The sequence below is a fragment of the Vipera berus genome (genome assembly GCF_964194415.1).
Source record: "Vipera berus genome assembly, chromosome: 6".
Classification (NCBI taxonomy): domain Eukaryota; kingdom Metazoa; phylum Chordata; class Lepidosauria; order Squamata; family Viperidae; genus Vipera; species Vipera berus.
Window position 1 is genome coordinate 43,364,269 of NC_138208.1, and position 20,424 is coordinate 43,384,692.

The 20,424-nt window shown below is 34.2% G+C and overlaps 1 protein-coding gene across 11 annotated transcripts in view; it reads right to left on the reverse strand.

Annotated features, from left to right (window-relative positions):
• Positions 1-7,861: 7,861 nt before the first annotated feature.
• Positions 7,862-20,424, reverse strand: part of GRIP1 (glutamate receptor interacting protein 1) — a 351,911-nt gene continuing 339,348 nt past the window's right edge. For 10 of the 11 annotated variants that reach the window (XM_081331019.1, XM_081331027.1, XM_081331022.1 and 7 more), the window contains 4 exons: positions 18,939-19,041; positions 14,718-14,951; positions 10,898-11,044; positions 7,862-9,605 (listed from right to left, as the gene is read on the reverse strand). In XM_081331019.1, the coding sequence (XP_081187145.1) occupies positions 9,369-9,605; positions 10,898-11,044; positions 14,718-14,951; positions 18,939-19,041 (721 nt within the window). In that variant the 3' untranslated portion in view covers positions 7,862-9,368. Of the gene's footprint in view, positions 9,606-10,897; positions 11,045-14,717; positions 14,952-18,938; positions 19,042-20,424 lie in introns of those variants that run through there. The other variant, XM_081331020.1, reaches the window with a different exon arrangement.

Below are 20,424 nucleotides of genomic sequence, written 5' to 3' on the forward strand. Positions count from 1 at the left end.
TATCTGTTTTTGATTTAAAAATATTTCTAGCATTAATATTCTTCCTTCTTCAGCTGCATAAATCATTTTGGAATCTATTATCTCTGTGACATATATAACAACTCTTTTTTGTTGAGCTGATGTGTAATAAAGTTTTCCAAGTTTTGGATTTTCCAAAAAATTATGTTGTTGTTTTTTATGTGCGTCTCTTGCAGACAAATTATATCAATGTTTAATTTCTGTAGTTGTTTGAAAATTGTTTTCCTTTTTGATGGGGAATTCAATCCATTTATATTCACTGAAAAAATTACATTTTTCTTCTCCATTTTGGTTTACTTATATTTAGATCTTGTGGATCTCGTAATCCTCTGCTCTCTTACTATTCCCTCATCTTCTTGATTCATCTTCTCTTTTTCCTCTTCCACCTGTGTAATTGTTTCCTCTATTGTTTGTTCTGTCTGTTTCTAGCTTTTTCCATCCTCTTGTTGATACTGTATTCTTTCTCCCAGAAATGCTCTATATCTTTCAGCAAAATCCTTTGCCTTCCACACTGAGTCCAAACGATATTGATTAAAATCCCTTCTGGCATCAGCCATCTAAAATTTACTCCTTTTGCAATCAGCTTTGTAGTCAAGAAATGATATTGTCTTTGAGTATCTCTTATTCTCTTGGGAATCTGTTTCAGCACTACTATTTCTTTATCTTTATATTGTAATGGATCATCTCTAACTCTTCTTAATATCTCATCCCTCATTGTTTTCCTCATAAATCTTACATGGCCGTCTCCGGGTAATTTGTGTTTCCTTGCGTAATTTGAATTCATTCTAAATATTTCATCCACTTCTTGCTGCATCTCCAGTCTTTCTATTTATAGGGCCCCTGCTAATAGATTAATAATCACTTCTGCTATATTTTCCTCTTTATCTTCGGGTATGTTCTGGAACCTCAAATAGTGTACCTCCTTCTCCATTTCCAAAGCAGCGACCACTTCTTCTAGGTTTTGATTTGCTTGTTCTAATCTTTCATTCTCTGTCGTTAGTGCTTCATTTTTCCCCCAGTATATTATCAAGCATCAGTGTTAACATGGATAAAAGAATGGATAACTCTTAAAAATAAAAGATTGCTGTATCTGGAGGAACATGACCTGCAACTTGGTTGGCATGCTTTTCTATGGTATGGGAAAAATAAAATACGTAAATACTTCCAAAACCACTATATCAGAAATGCATTATTATTAACTTGGAAAAAATAAAATGTAAAATTTATTTGAAAATTCCAGGATGGCTTTCAACAATGGAAGCATTCATACATCCAAATCTAGTCAGTCTCGATATAATATGGACATACAAAGATATTTTAAATTCTGAAGGGAACTTAAAATCCAGGCAAGAGATGGAAAATCAGGGGATCGATTTAACATGGTGGTCACATTCACAAATGCAAGTCATATATGATAAAGATATTATACAGTATGGATTTTACAAAGAACAGACTATGTTTGATCAGACATTATTAACTTCTGATGAAAAGTTAATTAAAAAATGTACAATTTCTTATTGAATTTCAAAATAGTGTTTTGAAATAAAAATAGACTCTAGATAAGAACTGAAATTAAGTTGCTATCTGCTCAGAGTTGCCTTGAACAGGAGACTGGTAGCTAATAAATTGGATGAATAAATGAAAAAAATATGTTAGCTTCAGTTTCTTTTTTCTTTTTGGTACCCTCAAGTCGGCATTGACTTCTAGAGATTAGTCCCCACAGTTTTCTTGGCAACGAATTTGGTTTTCCACTCCCTTCTTCAAAAATAAAAACACTTCCTAAGGTTGGAACTTTTATTTGTCATCATATTCAGCAGCCCTATGTTTCTGTCTTTCAATTATATATGTGTGATGTACTTAGTCTTTCACAGTCTCTTGAGAAGGAATTAACCCAGCAGCACTTAAAAGTAATGGCAATACCTCTAAGCATATTTCCAGTGCTCAAGAATAATATGATAGGAAAGGAAGAGAAAACTTTTGATCTATTTGATCTATTTTCAGCATTGCAAAGAAGATAATATTTTTAATGTTCATTTAAAAAGCAGAAATTTCTTGGACAGCATTCCTTGGCCAGGGGTGGAGGGGTGAATATTCAGTTAATTTCTTCTCCTTGGTAAGTTTGCCAAAGAAAAGGATTGACATCATGTCTGCACAGCCGATGTCTTCAAGGATGCCTCCTCATGCTTTGCAGTGGTTTTTTTTTCTTTTTACTTTTTGCATGTTAATTGCTGGCGGTGTGCTGGAATTTAGATACTTTCCCTCCTCGTGGACTCTAACCAATTTAATAACACCGGAGGAGTGTGTTGAAATAATTAATCATTCCGTATGGAAAAGACAAACAGCAACAGGTTTTTTTTAGATTACTGAGAAAATGAGTTAGTGATTTAACTATATTGAACTTCTACTAAAAAGACTGTATATATTATTAACTTGAAAAGACTTTATATCTATTTCTTCTGCACTCTGCATACAATTCTCGGCTATGTTAAAAGCTTAGAAACCTCTTTTCCCCCCCTCTACTCTGTGAATTTGTATATCAACACTATTTCTCCTGCCAGCTGCTTAGTTTTGCTTTTGGAGTAGGCCTCAATGGTACTACATCCACACGGAGAGAAGTTAGCAGTGAGGTACCACAAGGCCCCGTTTTAGGCCCAGTAATCTTCAATATCTTCATAAATGACTTAGATGAAGGAATAGATGGGGAAATCATCAAATTTGCAGATGACACTAAACTGGCAAGAACAGCCAACACCCCAGAAGACAAGCTCAGGATCCAAAAAGTTCTTGACAATCTTGAACAATGGGCCGTATCCAACAAAATGAATTTTAATGTGGAGAAAAGCAAAGCTTTACATTTGCCTGAACACTTACTCACCTATTCTTTTCAGTATTGGTGTGTAATTGGAGACTACAATGAGTTAGTAACCCCACAAGTGAATCGATCAGCTGATAAAGGAATTAAAGAAACACAAGAGAAACTGCCCCAAACTTTTTTCGAGCTTCATCGAAGTCTGGAGGTGTAAAAATGGACTAAAAAAAAGACTTTACTTTCTTTTCAGAGAGACACAAATCCTTTTCTACAATTGATATGATTACAAAAAAACTGCTTCACAAAACAACTAAAGTTATTATTCTTCCTAAAAAAAATTCTGACCATAATCCAGTGTCTTTACATCTTAAATTTGATCCTCAGTCTTTTAAATGGAGATTAAATGAGTCTGTTTTGCAGAGACCACAGATTGTTAAAGAATGTAAAAAAGTACTTCAAGACTATTTTAATAATAATTTTGGTAAGGGAACCAATTTGACAACAGTTTGGGATGCTTGTAAGGCTTTGATATGAGGACATTTTATACAATACAGCAATTAAGAGGAAGATGGACAAAAAAAATCCAAAATGTGCTACAAGAAATTAAACTGAAGGAGAGGGAACTCTAGAATTCACCAGAAGATCTTAACATACTTAATCAACTTAAATTATTGTAAGAACAAATTTCTTTGTTCACTGTTTCAGATACTGAAAAGAAACTTAAATGTACAAAACAACACTTTTTGCAAATAAAGCAAGGACATGATTGGCATACAAACTAAAACAGACTAAAAAGATGATAACTAAGCTTCAAGAGGGGAATAAGACTTATATGAATAATAAAAACATTCAAATACTGTTTTGGAATTATACCAATTTATATAAAGAACAAGAAATCTCTTTAGATACTATGGAGGAGTAAATAACAACTAAAATTTTTCCTAAACTATCAGAAAACTACTAGCAAATTTTGAATAGTCCAATAATAACTTTTGAAATAATAGAAGTAATTAAAAAAGATAAAACAGGCAAAGCTCCGGGACCAGATGGCCTACTGAGCAGATTCTATAAAATTTTTGAAGATCAACTAGTTCTTCCGATGAAGGACTTAATGAATTCTATCTTACAGGGGAATCCTATACCAGACTCTTGGAAGGATGCCTACATTTCTTTAATACCCAAAGATGGACTGGATTTAACTTCTGTGAAGAACTATAGGCCAATTTCTCTCCTTAATAATGACTACAAACTCTTCATATCTATTTTAGCTGAGAGACTTTAAAAAGTTTTACAGGGTTATATACATGAAGACGAGTGTGCTTTATTACCTGATAGACAATTAAAAGATAATATAAGAATAATTTTGAATATAATTGAATATTTACAGCAACTTAGTGACAAACAGGTTGCATTAGTCTTTCTGGATGCAGAAAAAGTTTTTGATAACTTGAATTGGGCCTTTATGTTTAAAAATGGATTTTGGATTGGGCTTTTTACAGGGTCTGAAGTCCATCTATACACTCCAGAAAGCTGGAATCATGGTGAATGGAGACTTTACAAAACCATGTGAAATCCAGAAGGGAACAAGACAGGGGTGTCCTTCATCCCCTTTATTATTTATTCTAGTGATGGAACTGTTAAATAGAGATATTAGACAGGATAACAGAGCAAAAGGACTACAAATTAAAATTCATAATTACAAATTACATGCATTTGCCGATGATTTGGTATTGATTGTGCAAGACCAGCTAGAGAACATTGAACATGTTATGAGGATGATTAAAATGTTTGGAGAAATGGCGGGTTTAGAATAAATAAAAGATGACAATACTGACTAAGAACATAAAGGTGGAAGATCAGAAGAAATTGGACTTTAAAACTGGTTCTAAAGATGTGAAAAAGGGACAGTACTTGGGGTGACTCTCACTGAGGAAAATTCTAAGCTTTACAAAAATAATTATGGTAAAATATGAAAGGAGATAAAACTGGATTTAAATATATGGCAAAAATTAGATTTGTCATTAATGGGAAGAATTTCGGTAATCAAAATGAATGTACTACTTAGAATGTTATTTTTATTTCAGACTATACCGATATTGATTAGAGATTCCACTTTCAAACAGTGGCAGAAAGATATATCTAAATTTATTTGGCAAAATGAAAAACCAAGAATTAAATATAAGCTGCTTGTGACAAGATTCTAAAGATAGAAGAGATCTGGGTTTGCTGGATCTTAGATTATATTATGATGCTTGTTGTCTGGTATGGTTAAAAGATTGGATAACTTTAAAAAAAATCAAGGCTGTTAAACCTTGAAGGTTTTGATTTGAGACTTGGGTGACATGCCTGTCTGTGATATGACAAAGTAAAAGTGAACCCTGGTTTTAAGATTCATGCTATTAGCTATTAGACATGAATAGAACAGACATGATTTTGGAATGTAAATGGGTGACATATTGAGACTTATTAATATTTAAAAAAAGGATTTAAGATAAAGACAAGAAAACAATTAGTAAGTGAAGGATTTGCTTGTGATTGGTTTAATTATAGAATTTTTGAAAGATTTGATAAAAAAGTTTTGTTTTCACAGAAAATAAATCTGAATTGGATGTTAATCTACAGTATGTTCTGGAGATGACCACTTGATTTCTAAAGTATATAAAATGTTACTTAAGGTGAACCTAAAAAATGAATACGTTAAAGAGTGATTGGTAAATGGGCAAATTTTTTGGAGTGTAATGCTAGATAAATGGGAGAAATGTATGGACAAATGGATTAAAATTCACATTAAATTATAGTTTGAAAGAAAACTTTTACAAAATGATGTATCATTGTTACCGGACCCCAGATAAACTAGCACAAATGTATAAAGGGATTTCTAATAAGCACTGGAAATGTAATCAAAATCCAGGTTCATTTTATCATATGTGGTGGTCGTGCAAATATATGAAAACATACTGGATAAACAAAACAATGACAATGCAAAAAATATTTAAGATACAAATCTTAATAAAAACTGAAGCTTTTCTTTTAGGTATGATGGACAAGCCAATTGAAAAACAATCTGGGGTGCTATTCCTTCACATGGTGATAACTGCAAGGATTGTACTTACCAAACACTTTCAGCACCCAGCCAGGATGGATCCTACATGTTAAATGTAAATGTTAAATTTATCACTTTTTCTTTTTTTGTACACTATTCTTTGCTGTTGTTACGGTTAAATGTATGCTTTTGTTTTGTTTCATTTTGTTTTATTGTTTTGTATTTTATTCTCTTTGATAAAACAATAAACAAGAAATAAGAAGCTACATACATACCAAACATATTAATTTATAATATAAATTTTAGTTGGATGCTGTAGGTCTACATTTCTCCCAGGGAGAGGAAAGAATAATAATTGCACTTTTACATTTTGTAGGAATGTCTTAAAGATATTATTAAATATTTGTCAATCATCTTCCTAACCAGATTATTTCACCTGAGTTTTTCAGAGGATTCTCTTCATTAAAATAATTCTTATAAAAAGGGCAAAACTGTTGTTTGGAAGTATTCAAAAGATGTCAAGTTTCCGACGTATGGGCTTTTCAAGTGACTCTGAGACATTGTTTACCTTAAAAGTCCTTTATTAGCCTAATACACCAACAAACGCTTGCTCGAAGGAAGCTGGAATCTGAAATCTCTGCCCCTTGCACAATATATTAAAACACAATTCTCCACCTTTCTAATTTTGTCATTAGTCATATTCTCCAATTAATTTAAAGAATCAGTTTCCCTTCAGTTAGAAAACCCACCAAGGTCTTATCTTCTCTAGTTAGAGATGGCCTTGAAAGGTGCAATCCTACTCGTCCCCCCTCCCAACCTTAAACTAAATCTCTTAAAGCAATACACAAGTTTAACATATGAAATGGCTACTTCTTCATCATTTGTCAAGCAGTGTTAGCAGCGTTGACAAATGAGTTATGACAAAATTTCAATTTCATGGATACACGTAGCATATTCCACATGCAATAAACAAATTTCCATCTTATTTCAGCTACGCCTGAAATAATGGACAAATCCATTGCATTTAAAGTAGCCTGGACGAGGAAGTTGTATTTATATTAACTTTATGTCTTGGCAATTTTCATTTGCTTAATGACATCATTTTACAAATAATATAGTGACAAAAATGTTATTTTGCTTAATAATGATCATGACTGCATAATTTGATTAGCAGGGGAGTAACTGATAGCTGCTTCCATTCTCTTGTAATGTGACTTCACTGTATTTTGGTATTTTTTGTGTACAAAAGAAATGTAATAGTAAATAACCTCTTGAAAATTGAAATATTCCAATTTTGGTTTTGTGCAGTGTACAATACTTACTTATATTACCAGGAAGCAGTTCTTTTGTTGAGGCATACTTATACACAGTTTTAGATGTTCAAACTCTCTACTGGGAATTTAACTCACTGGCCATTGCATTTTGGATATACAGGGCATTATCTTTGGAGCTACTATACCTGATAAGTCCCAAGTAAAGATTAAGTTGGCCAGGTATTGCCTCCTAGGAGTCAATCTAAATTGCTTATCACCATACACTAAGTTGTTTACACTGTGTAAAAATAGAGAAGTGCCATCGCCCAAGGAAGGAAGAAGTCACATAAAACTTCCTAAATAGAGGCATGACATAGTATATTTATATTTTTCTTGAATGCTTAAAAAATAAATGTGCTTTTCTTTATGCATTGTATTTGTTGCACTAAATCCTAAATTTCATGGGGTAAATAATAATCACACAACTTGGATTGGATGATATAGTGAAACAATATTTTTCCCACAATCTCCCTTGCCTAATATTGCAGAATATTTCCCTATGTAAGCTGTTTGTCTAAATAAAATTTTTCACTATACGATGAAGTTTGCAGCTCCACCTTTGCAAGTTGCCTTGACTCATTTTTTTGCCCATTTCCACTCTTCCATAATGGTAAAAGAAGTCATGTTCCATAATTTTTCTTCTGCATCTACTTTTAAGATCCAGACTACTGTCTTTAAATATGTTTATTATTTTTTTTACATTTTCCATACAAATTTTTAACAATTTGAGTACCCAGAAACCATACAGATGATAAATATCATGCTATTAAAGTATTAAATTTGTACAAAAATACTTTAGTTTAATACTCATTGTTACAAATAAAAATACGTATTAAGTGGTTCATGGTATGGATTTCAATTTCATTTAAATTATTTTTTTCTTCTGGCAGTGCTGGAATGTGAGAAAATATCATGGGAGTGCATAGGGCGTAGAAACTTGCTCTCTAATAAGCGAAGAAAAGAGTATTATGGGTATTTTGACAATTCAGAGAGACCCCCAAAATTGTGGTAAGATGTAAAGGCTCAACGTTATCACAGAAAAATCCGGTGTCTTTCCAGTCACTAAGTAACATTAATTATCAAGACAATACAGTGAACAAACCAAAGCAGCTGCTGATGGGTCTCAAAAGCAACTAGCAGTATTTTATTGCTTTGAATGAAAAACAGGACAGAATTTGGGAATATCTGGGTAAAACATATTTACATTTTAAAATTAAATCTTCAAATGGCAGAGTCAATGAGAGCTCCAACAAAGTATTTAAATAGATACTTTAAATCAATACACATTTCATTTTCTTTTATTTTTTTTAAAAAATCCTGTGTTGCTGTACAAGTTTATTTATATACTGTATGTGTTCCCTAAACACTGCAGTTCATATGTTTTTGCATCAGTATTATTTTGCTACTGGAATTCAGTTAAGAAAAAAATGTACTTGAACGTTTTTCTTATTAAACCTTGTTCCCATAAGACTTATTGTTTTTAAACAAAAAATCATTATATGTTCGAAATACCTAAAAGTACGAAATACATACAGGCTGCATGACATATCCTATTCAGTATATCATTGCATAGGGAATAATGTAATTTCTAATAAATCATATTATAACAGTATCTAAAGTTTTACCCTCCAGGATCCTGTGTGCACCTTTACTAAAATGATTGCAGAACAAGTAACAGTTTTTGGTTCCCCCCCCTTTTTTTTGTTTATCAGAGGTAACAGATGTACACTTTGTTAAACAATAACTATGATACAATAATCTTTTGGGCATAGAGATAATATTTTGATATTCCTTCCTTCAATTAGCTCATTTTTTAATATAAATTTTGATTAAAAAAACTCATGTTCCAAGTTGGGGATACTCTTTTCAGAGACTTGATGCGGGTTGAAAAGAGCTCAGTTTCATTTACAATGTTTCTTTTGATTAATTTACATGAAGAAAGTTACTTTTGTCATTAATTTCTCTTGCATGTCGAATTCAAGTTGAAATGGCACTATTTGTGGTTATAAAAAAAGTGAGAAGAAAACTCGATTGGGAAGAAAGCAGCAAAGAATGAGCCTTGAGAAATAATCAGAACCTTCCCTGTGTGCTTCTCAACATTAGATAGTATCTGTGTTTCCAGTGTATCAGACATATTTAAAAAAAATAGCACCATTTAAATCTCTTGGACTGAAACAGTTTTTGGCTATAAAGTGTTCATAGGCTCCCATTTCATCTCTGAACCTGTGTTATGTCCGCTTTGTTGAAGGAAGGCATTGTTTGGATGGTTCCATTGTCCTGTTGGGAAAGTCTGGTGTTCTGAGCTCTTCTTTTGGGAAGCTAATGGGTTGCGACTAATAACAAGTTCTAATTTATTACCAGACTCTGCTATTAGGGGTACAACTAGGCAGCAGTCAAAGTCTCTCGTCCGAACATGATTTACCTGAAAAGGAAAAAAATTAAGAATGTTTTCAACAAAAAAAGACAAGTCAAGCAAGCCAATAAAAGATGGTCTTAGGTTTTTCTTAGATGAAAGATAATATAAGACAGTTTAGGCCCAGGCAAATAAAAAGCTTGAAATAAGATAATGAATTAAACTGAGTGTAATTTTGTAAGCTAATAAGTTTAATTAAATTTTTCCCCATTCTAACTTAATTCAGAAGTCTGACAGTGTTTAGCAATATTGTGTAAAGAGAACAAATACACAGTTGCAGCTGTGCAGCAAAGACTACTGTATTTACATAAATAATTCTAATTTAGAATTTAGAATTATTTAGGACTATTTCCCAAAAGAAGAGTAAACAACAACAAAGAGTAAAAATCCTATGAAATGATCATTTTTTCTACCTTAGTCATTAATTAATTACTTAATTAATTGATCAATCCACTCACTCATTTCCAGCATTCATATACTTCCACTGCATAAGGGCTCCTGATGTTTTAGAAAAACTGCCATATATATTTGAATTATTTAAGTTGAACTGCCTAAAATAAGAAACTTCATTTGGAGAATTCTCTCTATCTGCATTTATCAGCTATTCTCTTTCACACACAGTTTTCTCACAGAAAACTACACATACATTGTAGCAATCTCCTCTTTCCTTTAGCAGAAAGCAGAAAAATAAAGGAAAAATAGGATAGAGACAGGATGCAGGGTAAGGATAGCTGTATTGGGAAGGGTCTATAAGAGAAAGGGGAAACAGAACAAAGTGCAGATGAGGCAAGAGAAACTGAAAATTAGTAAGGAAAGAAAAGAGAAGTGAGTCCTATGCAGGTATTCCAAATGGGATTAAAATTCATTAGAAAACAGTTCCACCTAAACTATAGCTAATCTTCAAATTAATCTGCAAAGGAATCCCACTTTTAAGTAACTACATTTACAGTCACATATATATCTCCTTCTCACTTCTTCCTTCACTTCCTTCTATTCATCGACTAACACCACTCAACTCGTAGGTTAATTACTTTATCTATTTTTATATTGCACAAAAAAGCACCTTTCTCTCAGATATTTAATGACACTGGTATCTATCCTATTCATGGATAGAATGGAATTTTCCAAAGTACATTCCCCCTTATTTGGGTTACAAAATAAGCGAATGAGAAAGCAGAACTCCATTTGCACAATTTCATATAGAATATCCTCAAATGCCTGAATGTTGAGCTTAACTGCTTAAATGTCTGCTTAACATAAACCCTTAACTGAGTTCAAAATTATATAATGTTTCACACTACCTGTAGTAGTCTGTCATATGGCTTCAAACCACCTACATCTCCAGGTCCATCTGGCCGGATATTTTTAACATATACACCTTTTTCCAATAAGCCATCAGAGACACTGAATCCAAAGTCCTCCATATTAGAATCCTTGTATAAAGTTATCTGTCAAGGGATAAGGAAATTCCTCATGACTTTGTTAAAAATTCAGCTTTTCTGCCTAATCTTCCCACATTTTCTCATAGGGTAAGCATGAGCAATAGTTTCTTTCTGGCATTTCCCACTCATTTCCTTTCCTTGCCCCTTTTCATTATATTAATGAAAAAATAATATTAATGAAAAACCTTTTTTGCACCAAGATCTAGAATACTGAGGGAAGATCATACCAAGATTATAAGTTACTTTACTTTAATTTAGTAAGTTTTAAAAGAGAACAAATCTTTGCAAATTAATCTTATATCATTTTTGAAATCAGATAACTTCCTTGGTAGATTGGGGGAGTACCATAAGCATAATACGTTGCAAAACAGCTGACATACTACAAGTCAGCAAATGCATGGCTGACTCAAAGTACAATTTCAGCATATTTCTCATATAACTGGAGTAGAGAATTGAAGGAGTAGGAGAAGATTTATCCTGAATTCTATTCTCCAACATTTTCATTCATTTTGTAGATGGTAAGAAATAGGAGATCGTTAATACTCTGGAATAAGATTCAAAATCATATTAATATATTATAGAGATGAGCTGAAAATATCAATGAAACTAATACAGAAACATAAAATTCTACACAGATATATAATTGACAGATCTTGGCAACACTACTTGTGAAAATGTCTTGGAATAGTAGATTATTGCACACTCTTTATTACAAAGATGTGATGTGGCTATAAAAGGAAAACACATCAACAAAAGTATAATTTTTAAATCATTAGAAGTATTCCATTATATTCTATTTAGCTGTACTCCACCTAGAGCATTGTGTCCCGGGCATCATACTTTTAAGAAGCATCGACAAAAATAGAAAAGGTTCAGAAAAGGATCATTAGACCAAAAAAAATCTTAGTGATACAATAAAAAGAGTTCAATATATTTATCCCTAAAGAAATATAACTGAGAGTTGATATGATTGTACCCTTTAAATAGCTGAAAAGATACAATGTGGAAGAAAATAAAATCCTATTTTTTTCTTCCAGAGTTCAGATCACAGAATAATGGATGTAAGTTACAAGAAAACATATTCCAACACTATGCTAGGAAGAAAAAAACACATCCTGGCAAGTTGCAGCAATTTGATGATGGAACCAATTATTGAAAGAAGAAGTAGGCTGTCTTTCACAGGATGAGTAAAAGTGAAAGCCAGGCAGCCATCTCCTGGAGACCTTATGAGTCTATGAGAATCATATTTTCAAGAAAAAGATAGCTGGTATCATTGCTTTGTTGTGGAGTCTCTGTTACCACCATCTTATATCAGCACAAGCAATCATTTACTTTGCTACATTGCAATAGGGTGGGAAATCTTCCTTTAAGTACAGTCTCCTGCTATGGATGAAATCAGGGTTTATCAGATCTGGAACAAACTGGAATCATAAATTAAGTTCAATTTTAAACAAAATTTGGTTTGTTTAAAAGATAGCTATAATTTCCTGGCTTAACTATAACAGGAAGTTATGATTAACAGACGTTTTTCTACCTTATTGCAAGAAAAGAAGCAGCTATATATGATGAAAACTCACCTCTTCCTACATCTCCATGGAGGGATACCAATAGGCATCTTTGTGATAATTTTGATGGTTGGAATAATATACTGCAATAATTCTACTCTAACATAAAAGTCAAAGAATCTAGCAATTATAAAAAGTTTCATTACCACCATTTTTAGAAGGAAAAATGGGTAAAAATATAAAAATGAAATTTTATCTAACTCTAAGTATATTCTCTTCCATATTCTTTTTGACTAGAGATTCAAAATATGTATTTTGGATAGTTCCTTCACACTTTGAAGACAAGCACTAATATCTTTCCCTTAGGAATTGTAACTCTTTGATGGAGGTGTGCAGATCAGAAATATAAAACATAAATGAATAAATATTTGGTTGTATGCTGAGTTTAGCTGGAGTTAAAATAATATGAATGTCAGAGCATTTAAATCAATTTCATTGTTTGTATGTTTATCCATTTATTTATTTAGCTGAAGTATCTCTGTGGGAATTTAAGAATGGGGAGTATATATGCTGAAGCAGCACATTGGCAAACAAATAAAATACTGAATATTTTATTTTATTTATTTATTTTTATTACATTTATATCCCGCCCTTCTCCGAAGACTCAGGGCGGCTTACAAGCTTAGCAGTAGCCTTCATTCTATGTATATGCCTGCTTGTTAGGGCTTTCACACACACCCCAAGCAGCATTATTACAAAGTCAGCTTATTGCCCCCAACAATCTGGGTCCTCATTTTACCTACCTCGGAAGGATGGAAGGCTGAGTCAACCATGAGCCTGGTGGGATGCGAACCTGCACTAATTGCAGGCAGCTGGTGTTACTTAAGGAGGCATTAGCCCACTGCTCCACCAAGGCTCTCTTGGTATTGGTAATGAATGCTAATTTATTATGCCCTTTGATTATACTGGATATATTCTTATGGTTAGCCTAAGCTGAATACAGAGTAGTAGCATAAAAACTATTATTCACCCAGAACATTTATTACAGAATTGAAAGTGTGGCATTGCTCTATGTTGTACTGCTTTACTTCACAGAAGAAAAAAATCAGACCAGTTAGTCTCTCTCTCTCTTTCTCTCTCCTCCCTCCCTCTTTCTCTTTTTCCCATCATTAATCTGTGTGTCCTGGGAAGGAAAATTATTTTGGGTAGGTGGGGGGAGAAAGAGACAGGGGTAAGGTTGCAAACTTCCACCTCCATGTTCAACCCTTAAATCAAATATGAGATCAACATGTTTACTCAACTAACCAATTTCTCTTTATTTTATTTTGCATGTTTCATTACAAACAATTATGTGACCTTGCTAGAGAATTATATGGAGTGAAATACATCCATATTTACATTTAGTGGGATAAACCTGCATCTATCTGTCTGTCTGTCTGTCTCTATCTATCTATCTATCTGTAGTCCTTGACTTATAACAGATCATTTAGTGACCATTTGAAGTTATCACTGAAAAAAGTGGCCATTTTTCACATTTACAACCATTGCAGCATGCCCATAGCCATGTGATAAAAATTCAGCTGCTTGGCAACTGTTTCATATTTATGACAAATTGCAGTTGTCCTGGGGTCATGTGATCCTCTTTTGCAACCCTCTGACAAGCAAAGTCAATGGGGAAGCCAGATTCACTTAACAACCATTTTATTAACTTTACAACTACAGTGATTCACTTAACAACTGCAGCAAGAAAGACTATAAAATGGGGCAAAGCTCACTTAATGACTGTCTCACTCAGCAACAGAAATTTTAGGCTCAATTGGAGTTGTAAGTCAAGGACTATATCTATTTGATAGAGCTACCCATTTCATCTAATAATTCCAGGTTACTCACACACAAAAAATGTCAAAACATGATAATATGTAGAAAAGCTTTTTGATTTTCTTAATATTCAGTTACTTGAGTGGATGACATATACATGACCTTTCATCAATATAAAATATTCAAAAGCAGGTTACATTTCCAGCAAAATCTATCCATTACAATGGATGTGATGTTTGTGATTGACATTGTAACCCTTTTTTGCAGCATTTGCAGGGTACCATTAGGTGAGCAGTTTCTTTGCAATACTTCATAATGCAGAGCTTAGCCAGAAGGTGAAATTGAAAAGTCACTACCTTGTGTAACTCCACAGGAGTTGGGGACATGATTTCTTTCATCTCTTGCTTCATTTTCCTAAGGGCTATGGACTTCCTCCCCACGTCTGAAGGCAATGTGTTGCTTCGAGTGGTCTGGCTATAATGTGGCCTCGAAGTACTTCTTTCCTGAAAGCTGGCTTGTCTTCCTAAATGGCTGCGAACTTGAGAGTTATCATGATTCAGGCTCACTGTGCTCCCTGACATAATTGTAGCCTGCAGCATTAATAAACAGGTTGTAAAAATATAATACATAACATAATGAGGAAGATATATTCCTAATGAAAATAGCATATTTTTCTGCTGTTATTGTCAAAATATGGTTGCTCAGGGCAAGCAAATGGCTTGGAGAATAGATGAACAATCTGATTGGCAAATTGGGGAAGATCCCTGAGATTCCGCAGTGGATCAGTATAAAAGTATATGAAGTTTTATTAGAAGTATTTAGTGGAACTTTTCCAGATAAAGCCCTGCCTTTAATTCATAATAGGACTACAATGAAACACACACACACACACACACACACACACACACACACACACACACAGAGGGGGGGAGAGAGGTAGACACATATCATGATGTACTCCCCTTTTGGAGTAACCAAAATTACACACAGTAGCAGAAGCAGAGTAAGACATAGTAAGGCAAAGAAAAGAAGTCATGATTTAAGAAAAGTAAAAGGAAATATAGCTGGATCTAGTTTACACCAACACACACATACTATTTCATATAGTCTTGTTACTTTTTAAAAAAATCTTCCTCTTTTAAGGATCTTACTAACTATATCCAACCACGATTTTCTCAATCTTTTCTTTTTCCCTGATCCATACACATTTCCTTCATATATTTGCTTGGCAATTTGATCCTCTCAGTCTCTCTAACCAGCTACTTGCTTGTTCTACACAGTGCATTAATTTTTGTATTCAGGTCACATTTCTTGAGCACCCATTCATTTGTTTTACCATACATGCTTCTTAAGTACTACAGCAGAGAATTTCTTATGTCCCATCAAGTTGATGGCATATAATGAATCCCAGTGCTCACTTTGCCCAATTGTATAGGCTTGGCAACAGCTACAGAAGATGGTGTTACATAATTAGGTCTTATTTCATGAAGGCTTCATAGACCAGAGGTCTTCAAACTTGGCCCTTTGATGACTTGTGGACTTCAACTCCCAGAATTCCTCAGCCAAGCATCAAAGGGCCAAGTTTGAAGACCCCTGTCATAGACAATAACTAATCTTTGAATTGCACCAGAAAGAATTCTGGTAACTAGAGTAACTCAAGGATAAAAAAACATTACACGGGCCTAATAAGGCTTACAGATAATTGCTGTTGCATTCTGGATCAGCTGCAGCTCCTAAGTAGATTTCAAGGGCAGCATTATGTAGAACACTTTATGGTAGGCCATACACAAGACCAGGCATGTCAAACTCCTGGCCCTCAGGCCAGATGCGTCATGCCGAAACCGCACCCACTCCATTGCCGGCAATAGGGAAAAAGTCGCGATATGTCACATGATGTCACGTGATGTCACAAGTTTGACATGCCTGCACAAGACAATCAAACCACAAGTGACTTTCTGAAGGACCTCCTCTTCCATGCAACAGAGGAAATGATTCTAAAGATAGGCCTTTTTTGTCTCATTGCCACCTGCTCCTTGAACAGTAACTGTGAGTCCAAGAAGATCCCAAAATTGTGCACCAGTTCTTTGGGCGGTGATGGTTGTGGTGGTTTGTCATTCCAAATAAGATTAAATATGAACTATCTCCAGTTTGGGATGTGTGTGTGTGTGTCCAAAACCTCACAACTTCTCAGTTTTGGCAGGGTTTAGCCTGTTCCTACTCCATAGCCTTCAGACCACCATACAAGACATTGGCAGAATCACCATTCACACTTCATTTAAATTATTTTTATGTTTCACCTGATATACCAACTCTCATTTCAACATAGCAAAGTGGACGGAATCACACTTCAACTTTTTTTCCTTTTGCAAACCTTTGGCTATCGCAATACATAACATATTATTCATTAGCTTTCCAACAGCATTTGTAAACTTATGTTTGTATATAATTCCCATATAATTCCCAAGGTAAACCTTCTGGCAAAGTACATGTTTGTCTATTTGCCCTATTTACATCTAATTTGCAATCATTCACCCCATTTCTCCAACAAACACAACTATTTTGCTTTTCAATATTTTAATTTTCAGAGCTATGAACCCAAATCATTTGAGTTTTCAATCTACAACACAGCATTGGTTATGTACAACCAACACTCATCCTATATTTAAAAGTCACAAACATGACTTTTAAATATATTCATTAATTCATTAACAACCAAGAAGACATTGCAGACCTTGGTCTTACTCCCTGCTCAGTGCTAAACCACTCACTAAAATTTTCACACGTGCTACATTTCCATTATATATTGTTTTATTGTATTTAGCAACCAATGTTCTCATTGCATATATGAAGATGTATTTTTATTTCCAGTATTTCCTCTATTTGTAATAAAGCAATAAATTTAGGGTTTAAATTATTTTCTTTTAAAAATGTTTTAGTTTCTGACATTGTTTAAGCATTTTTCCTTACTACGAAAATAATAATTTTAAAAAACATTAGATTTACTTTGACAAGAATGAAAGTTAAGGTTAGACTGATAGGAAACAATTAATTTGCAAAAGATAATACATATACCGAATTAATTTCACTTTTTAAAAGGCTTCTTAAATGAAAAATTCTCAAACTATTGAAATATTCATTCTATTTCCATATCCATTTGCTGTGCTCTTAGGAAAAAATCCATAAGAGAAGCTTGAGCCACATGCCTTAGGCTGAACTAAACCAAAGTGACAAGCCATGTCTTCCAAATATTCAGAATGTCAATTAAATATATAACATATCCACATTAAATAACAGGCATACAATATGGAAGCTACGGATCTGAGGCTATGCAGTCAACTTGAGTAGCATGATTTTTATCTTGTCAATGCCATTCACATTCATTGTGATCACTTTGTGATTTCCATATGACATAAAGATGAAAACAGAAATCTTACAATTTTGCAACACTGGGAATTTAAAAGAACATAAAAGAAAATTCTTGCAGACTCATCCTCCTGAAGAAATAAACTAAGAATATTAATTTTTGTTGTAATTAAGGAATTAAGGTAGTTGTCAACTTACAACAGTTCATTTAGTGACCATTCAAAGTTACAAAGACACTGAAAAAATTGACTTATGACCATTTTTCACACTTACAACTGTTGCAGCATCCCCGTGGTCACATGATCAAAATTCAGACACTTGGCAAATGATTCATATTTATGATGGTTACAGCTTCCTGGGGTCATGTGATCACCTTTTGCGACCTTCTGATAAGCAAAGTCAATTGGGAAGCCAGATTGACTTAGCAACTGTATTACTAACTTAACAACTGCAGTGATTCATTTAACAACTGTGGCAAGAAAGAAGTAAAATGGGGCAAAGCCCATTTAAAAAATGTCTTGCTTAGCAACAGAAATTTTGGGCTCAGTTGTGGCTGTAAGTTGAGCACTACCTATATGGCCAAGTTTTTAAAAAAGTATCTGGTTACTCTGTTTTTGAAGTAAAATAACTGAGTGCAAAGTTAATATGGCATATGTAACAGTTACAGATTGCAACAGCAACCCCCTCCCCACTGAATATATAAATCTTTTATAGCTATATTAGTTCATGTGGTGAATCTAATTGTAAAAATGCGTGGAAATTTTGTTTTCATTTATGTTCCCTATAATTCAAATTCAGTTCTGTTGCAAGAGATACATGCCAGGAAAACTTTTATAAAAGCAGCTAGAAAAGAATGGGATGTTTGCTGTTAAGGCAAAGTAAGCCTGCAAATAAATGCAGCCAGAAGTAGCACATGAGAAGCTTTTGCTCACACAAATTTCAGCAGCAGATCCATGGAAGGTAATTGCTTGATTGAGGGTTAGCAAAGGGAGCTATGCAAGCAAAAATATAAACACTAAAGGGTAAGTACCAAGAGAGCCATGTTTCTCAAATACAGACGCCTGTCAACCTTGTCCTGTGGAGAGGGGTTAAAGCTTTAAAATGATTTTGTGAGATTAATGCAAACTTAGAAAAAAGGAGGGGAAAACCCAACAAAAATGAGTGTTAATTGAAAAAAGAAATTAGTCTGTTATGAAGGAGTAGATTGCTTCTACCTCTAATTCCCTCAGAATTCCTGACTGTCCACAAGTTTCCAAATCCTCCAGTGCTTGGGACCAGAAGTTTTCCTCCTGGTCAGGCTCAGGGACACCTGTAAAACTGAATTCAGAGAAAGGTTTGCTAAAGTTATAGAGAACATCACAATGAACTTCACAGGAAATGCTTGGAATGCATAGTAACAACAAGGATTTTTTGTTGGGGGGAGCTATATAACAAGGCAGAGGAGACACAGCTGATGAACTGGGCTGTGGAGTGACTGGTATATGAATTTATATCCGGTCTGTGCTGACTTGACTCAAACTGATGTTGATTTTTAAAAATCATTGTACTGAAAGTCTCTCCTTCTCTGTTTCTCTCTCTCTTTCTGTCTCTAATTATACTAATGTGAAATATATTATACACACTTCTCCCAGAAGAACAAAGCTGAAGTCACCAGCCTGAGGATGACGGATGAGATTTCGTCGAAACGGTTTTTTCCCACGTAGAATTGGAGGTATCAGGGCAACGTTTCAACGAAATCTCATCCGTCTCATATAGATATAGTAACAATATCTTGCAAGACAGATAATTATCAGCTCTCCAAAAATAACAAGCCTCTAGTCTGCTTTTCTTTGGGAAGTCACTTTCATTGTTTTTTATTCTTAGCATTTTTTTCATTCTACCTGCTATAAATTGTGGAGTTAGAAGCATGCAGAAAATTATGAAGATGCAAAGGAAAGATACAAAGCCATTAAGCAATGCTTAATTGAGTCAGGAATGCTACATCTCCTACTCAAGCATCTGTCATTCAATCTATTAAGTTCTTTAAACCTTCCTTTGAGGAAGAATTGTGGAGAAAGTGGTGGTCCTGCAAGTTCAGAAAGCACTACAGAAAGTAGAATGTTTGGACTCTTGGAAGTCAGGTTTCAGGCCAGGTTACAGAATGGCAACAGCATTTTTTGCACTTCTGGATGATCATTGGAAAGGCTAAGATCATCGAGTATAACTTTCTTGCTCCTCCTTGACTTCTCATAGCATTTAGTATCACAGAGCTTGGTATTCTTCTGGACCATCTCCAAAGGATTGGAGTGGGAGGCATTGTTTTGTATTGGTTGCTTGAATCCTGAAGTAGAAGTTGGTGGTAGTGGGAGAAGAGAAGAGAGATCTGCCATGAGACTTCTACTTTGTGGAGTGCCTCATAGTTCTCTCTGTCCATTCCTTTTTAACAGCTACAGGAAATTCTGGGAGAGATCATCCTCCAGGTATGAGGCTTGGTGTGATCAATATATGGATTATAACCTGCTTTACATCTTCATCCTGGGCAGAGATGCTATGCTAGAAGTGCTGATTCAAAGCATGGACGTTATCAGGTTTTGGATGGAGAAAAACAGACTCCAATGAAATCCCTCCAAATCTGTGTGGCTTTGGGTTCATGGATCTAACAATTCCAGGGAAATTCTATTGTTGATTCTGAGTATGGATGTCTGTATTTGGGCTTTCTCC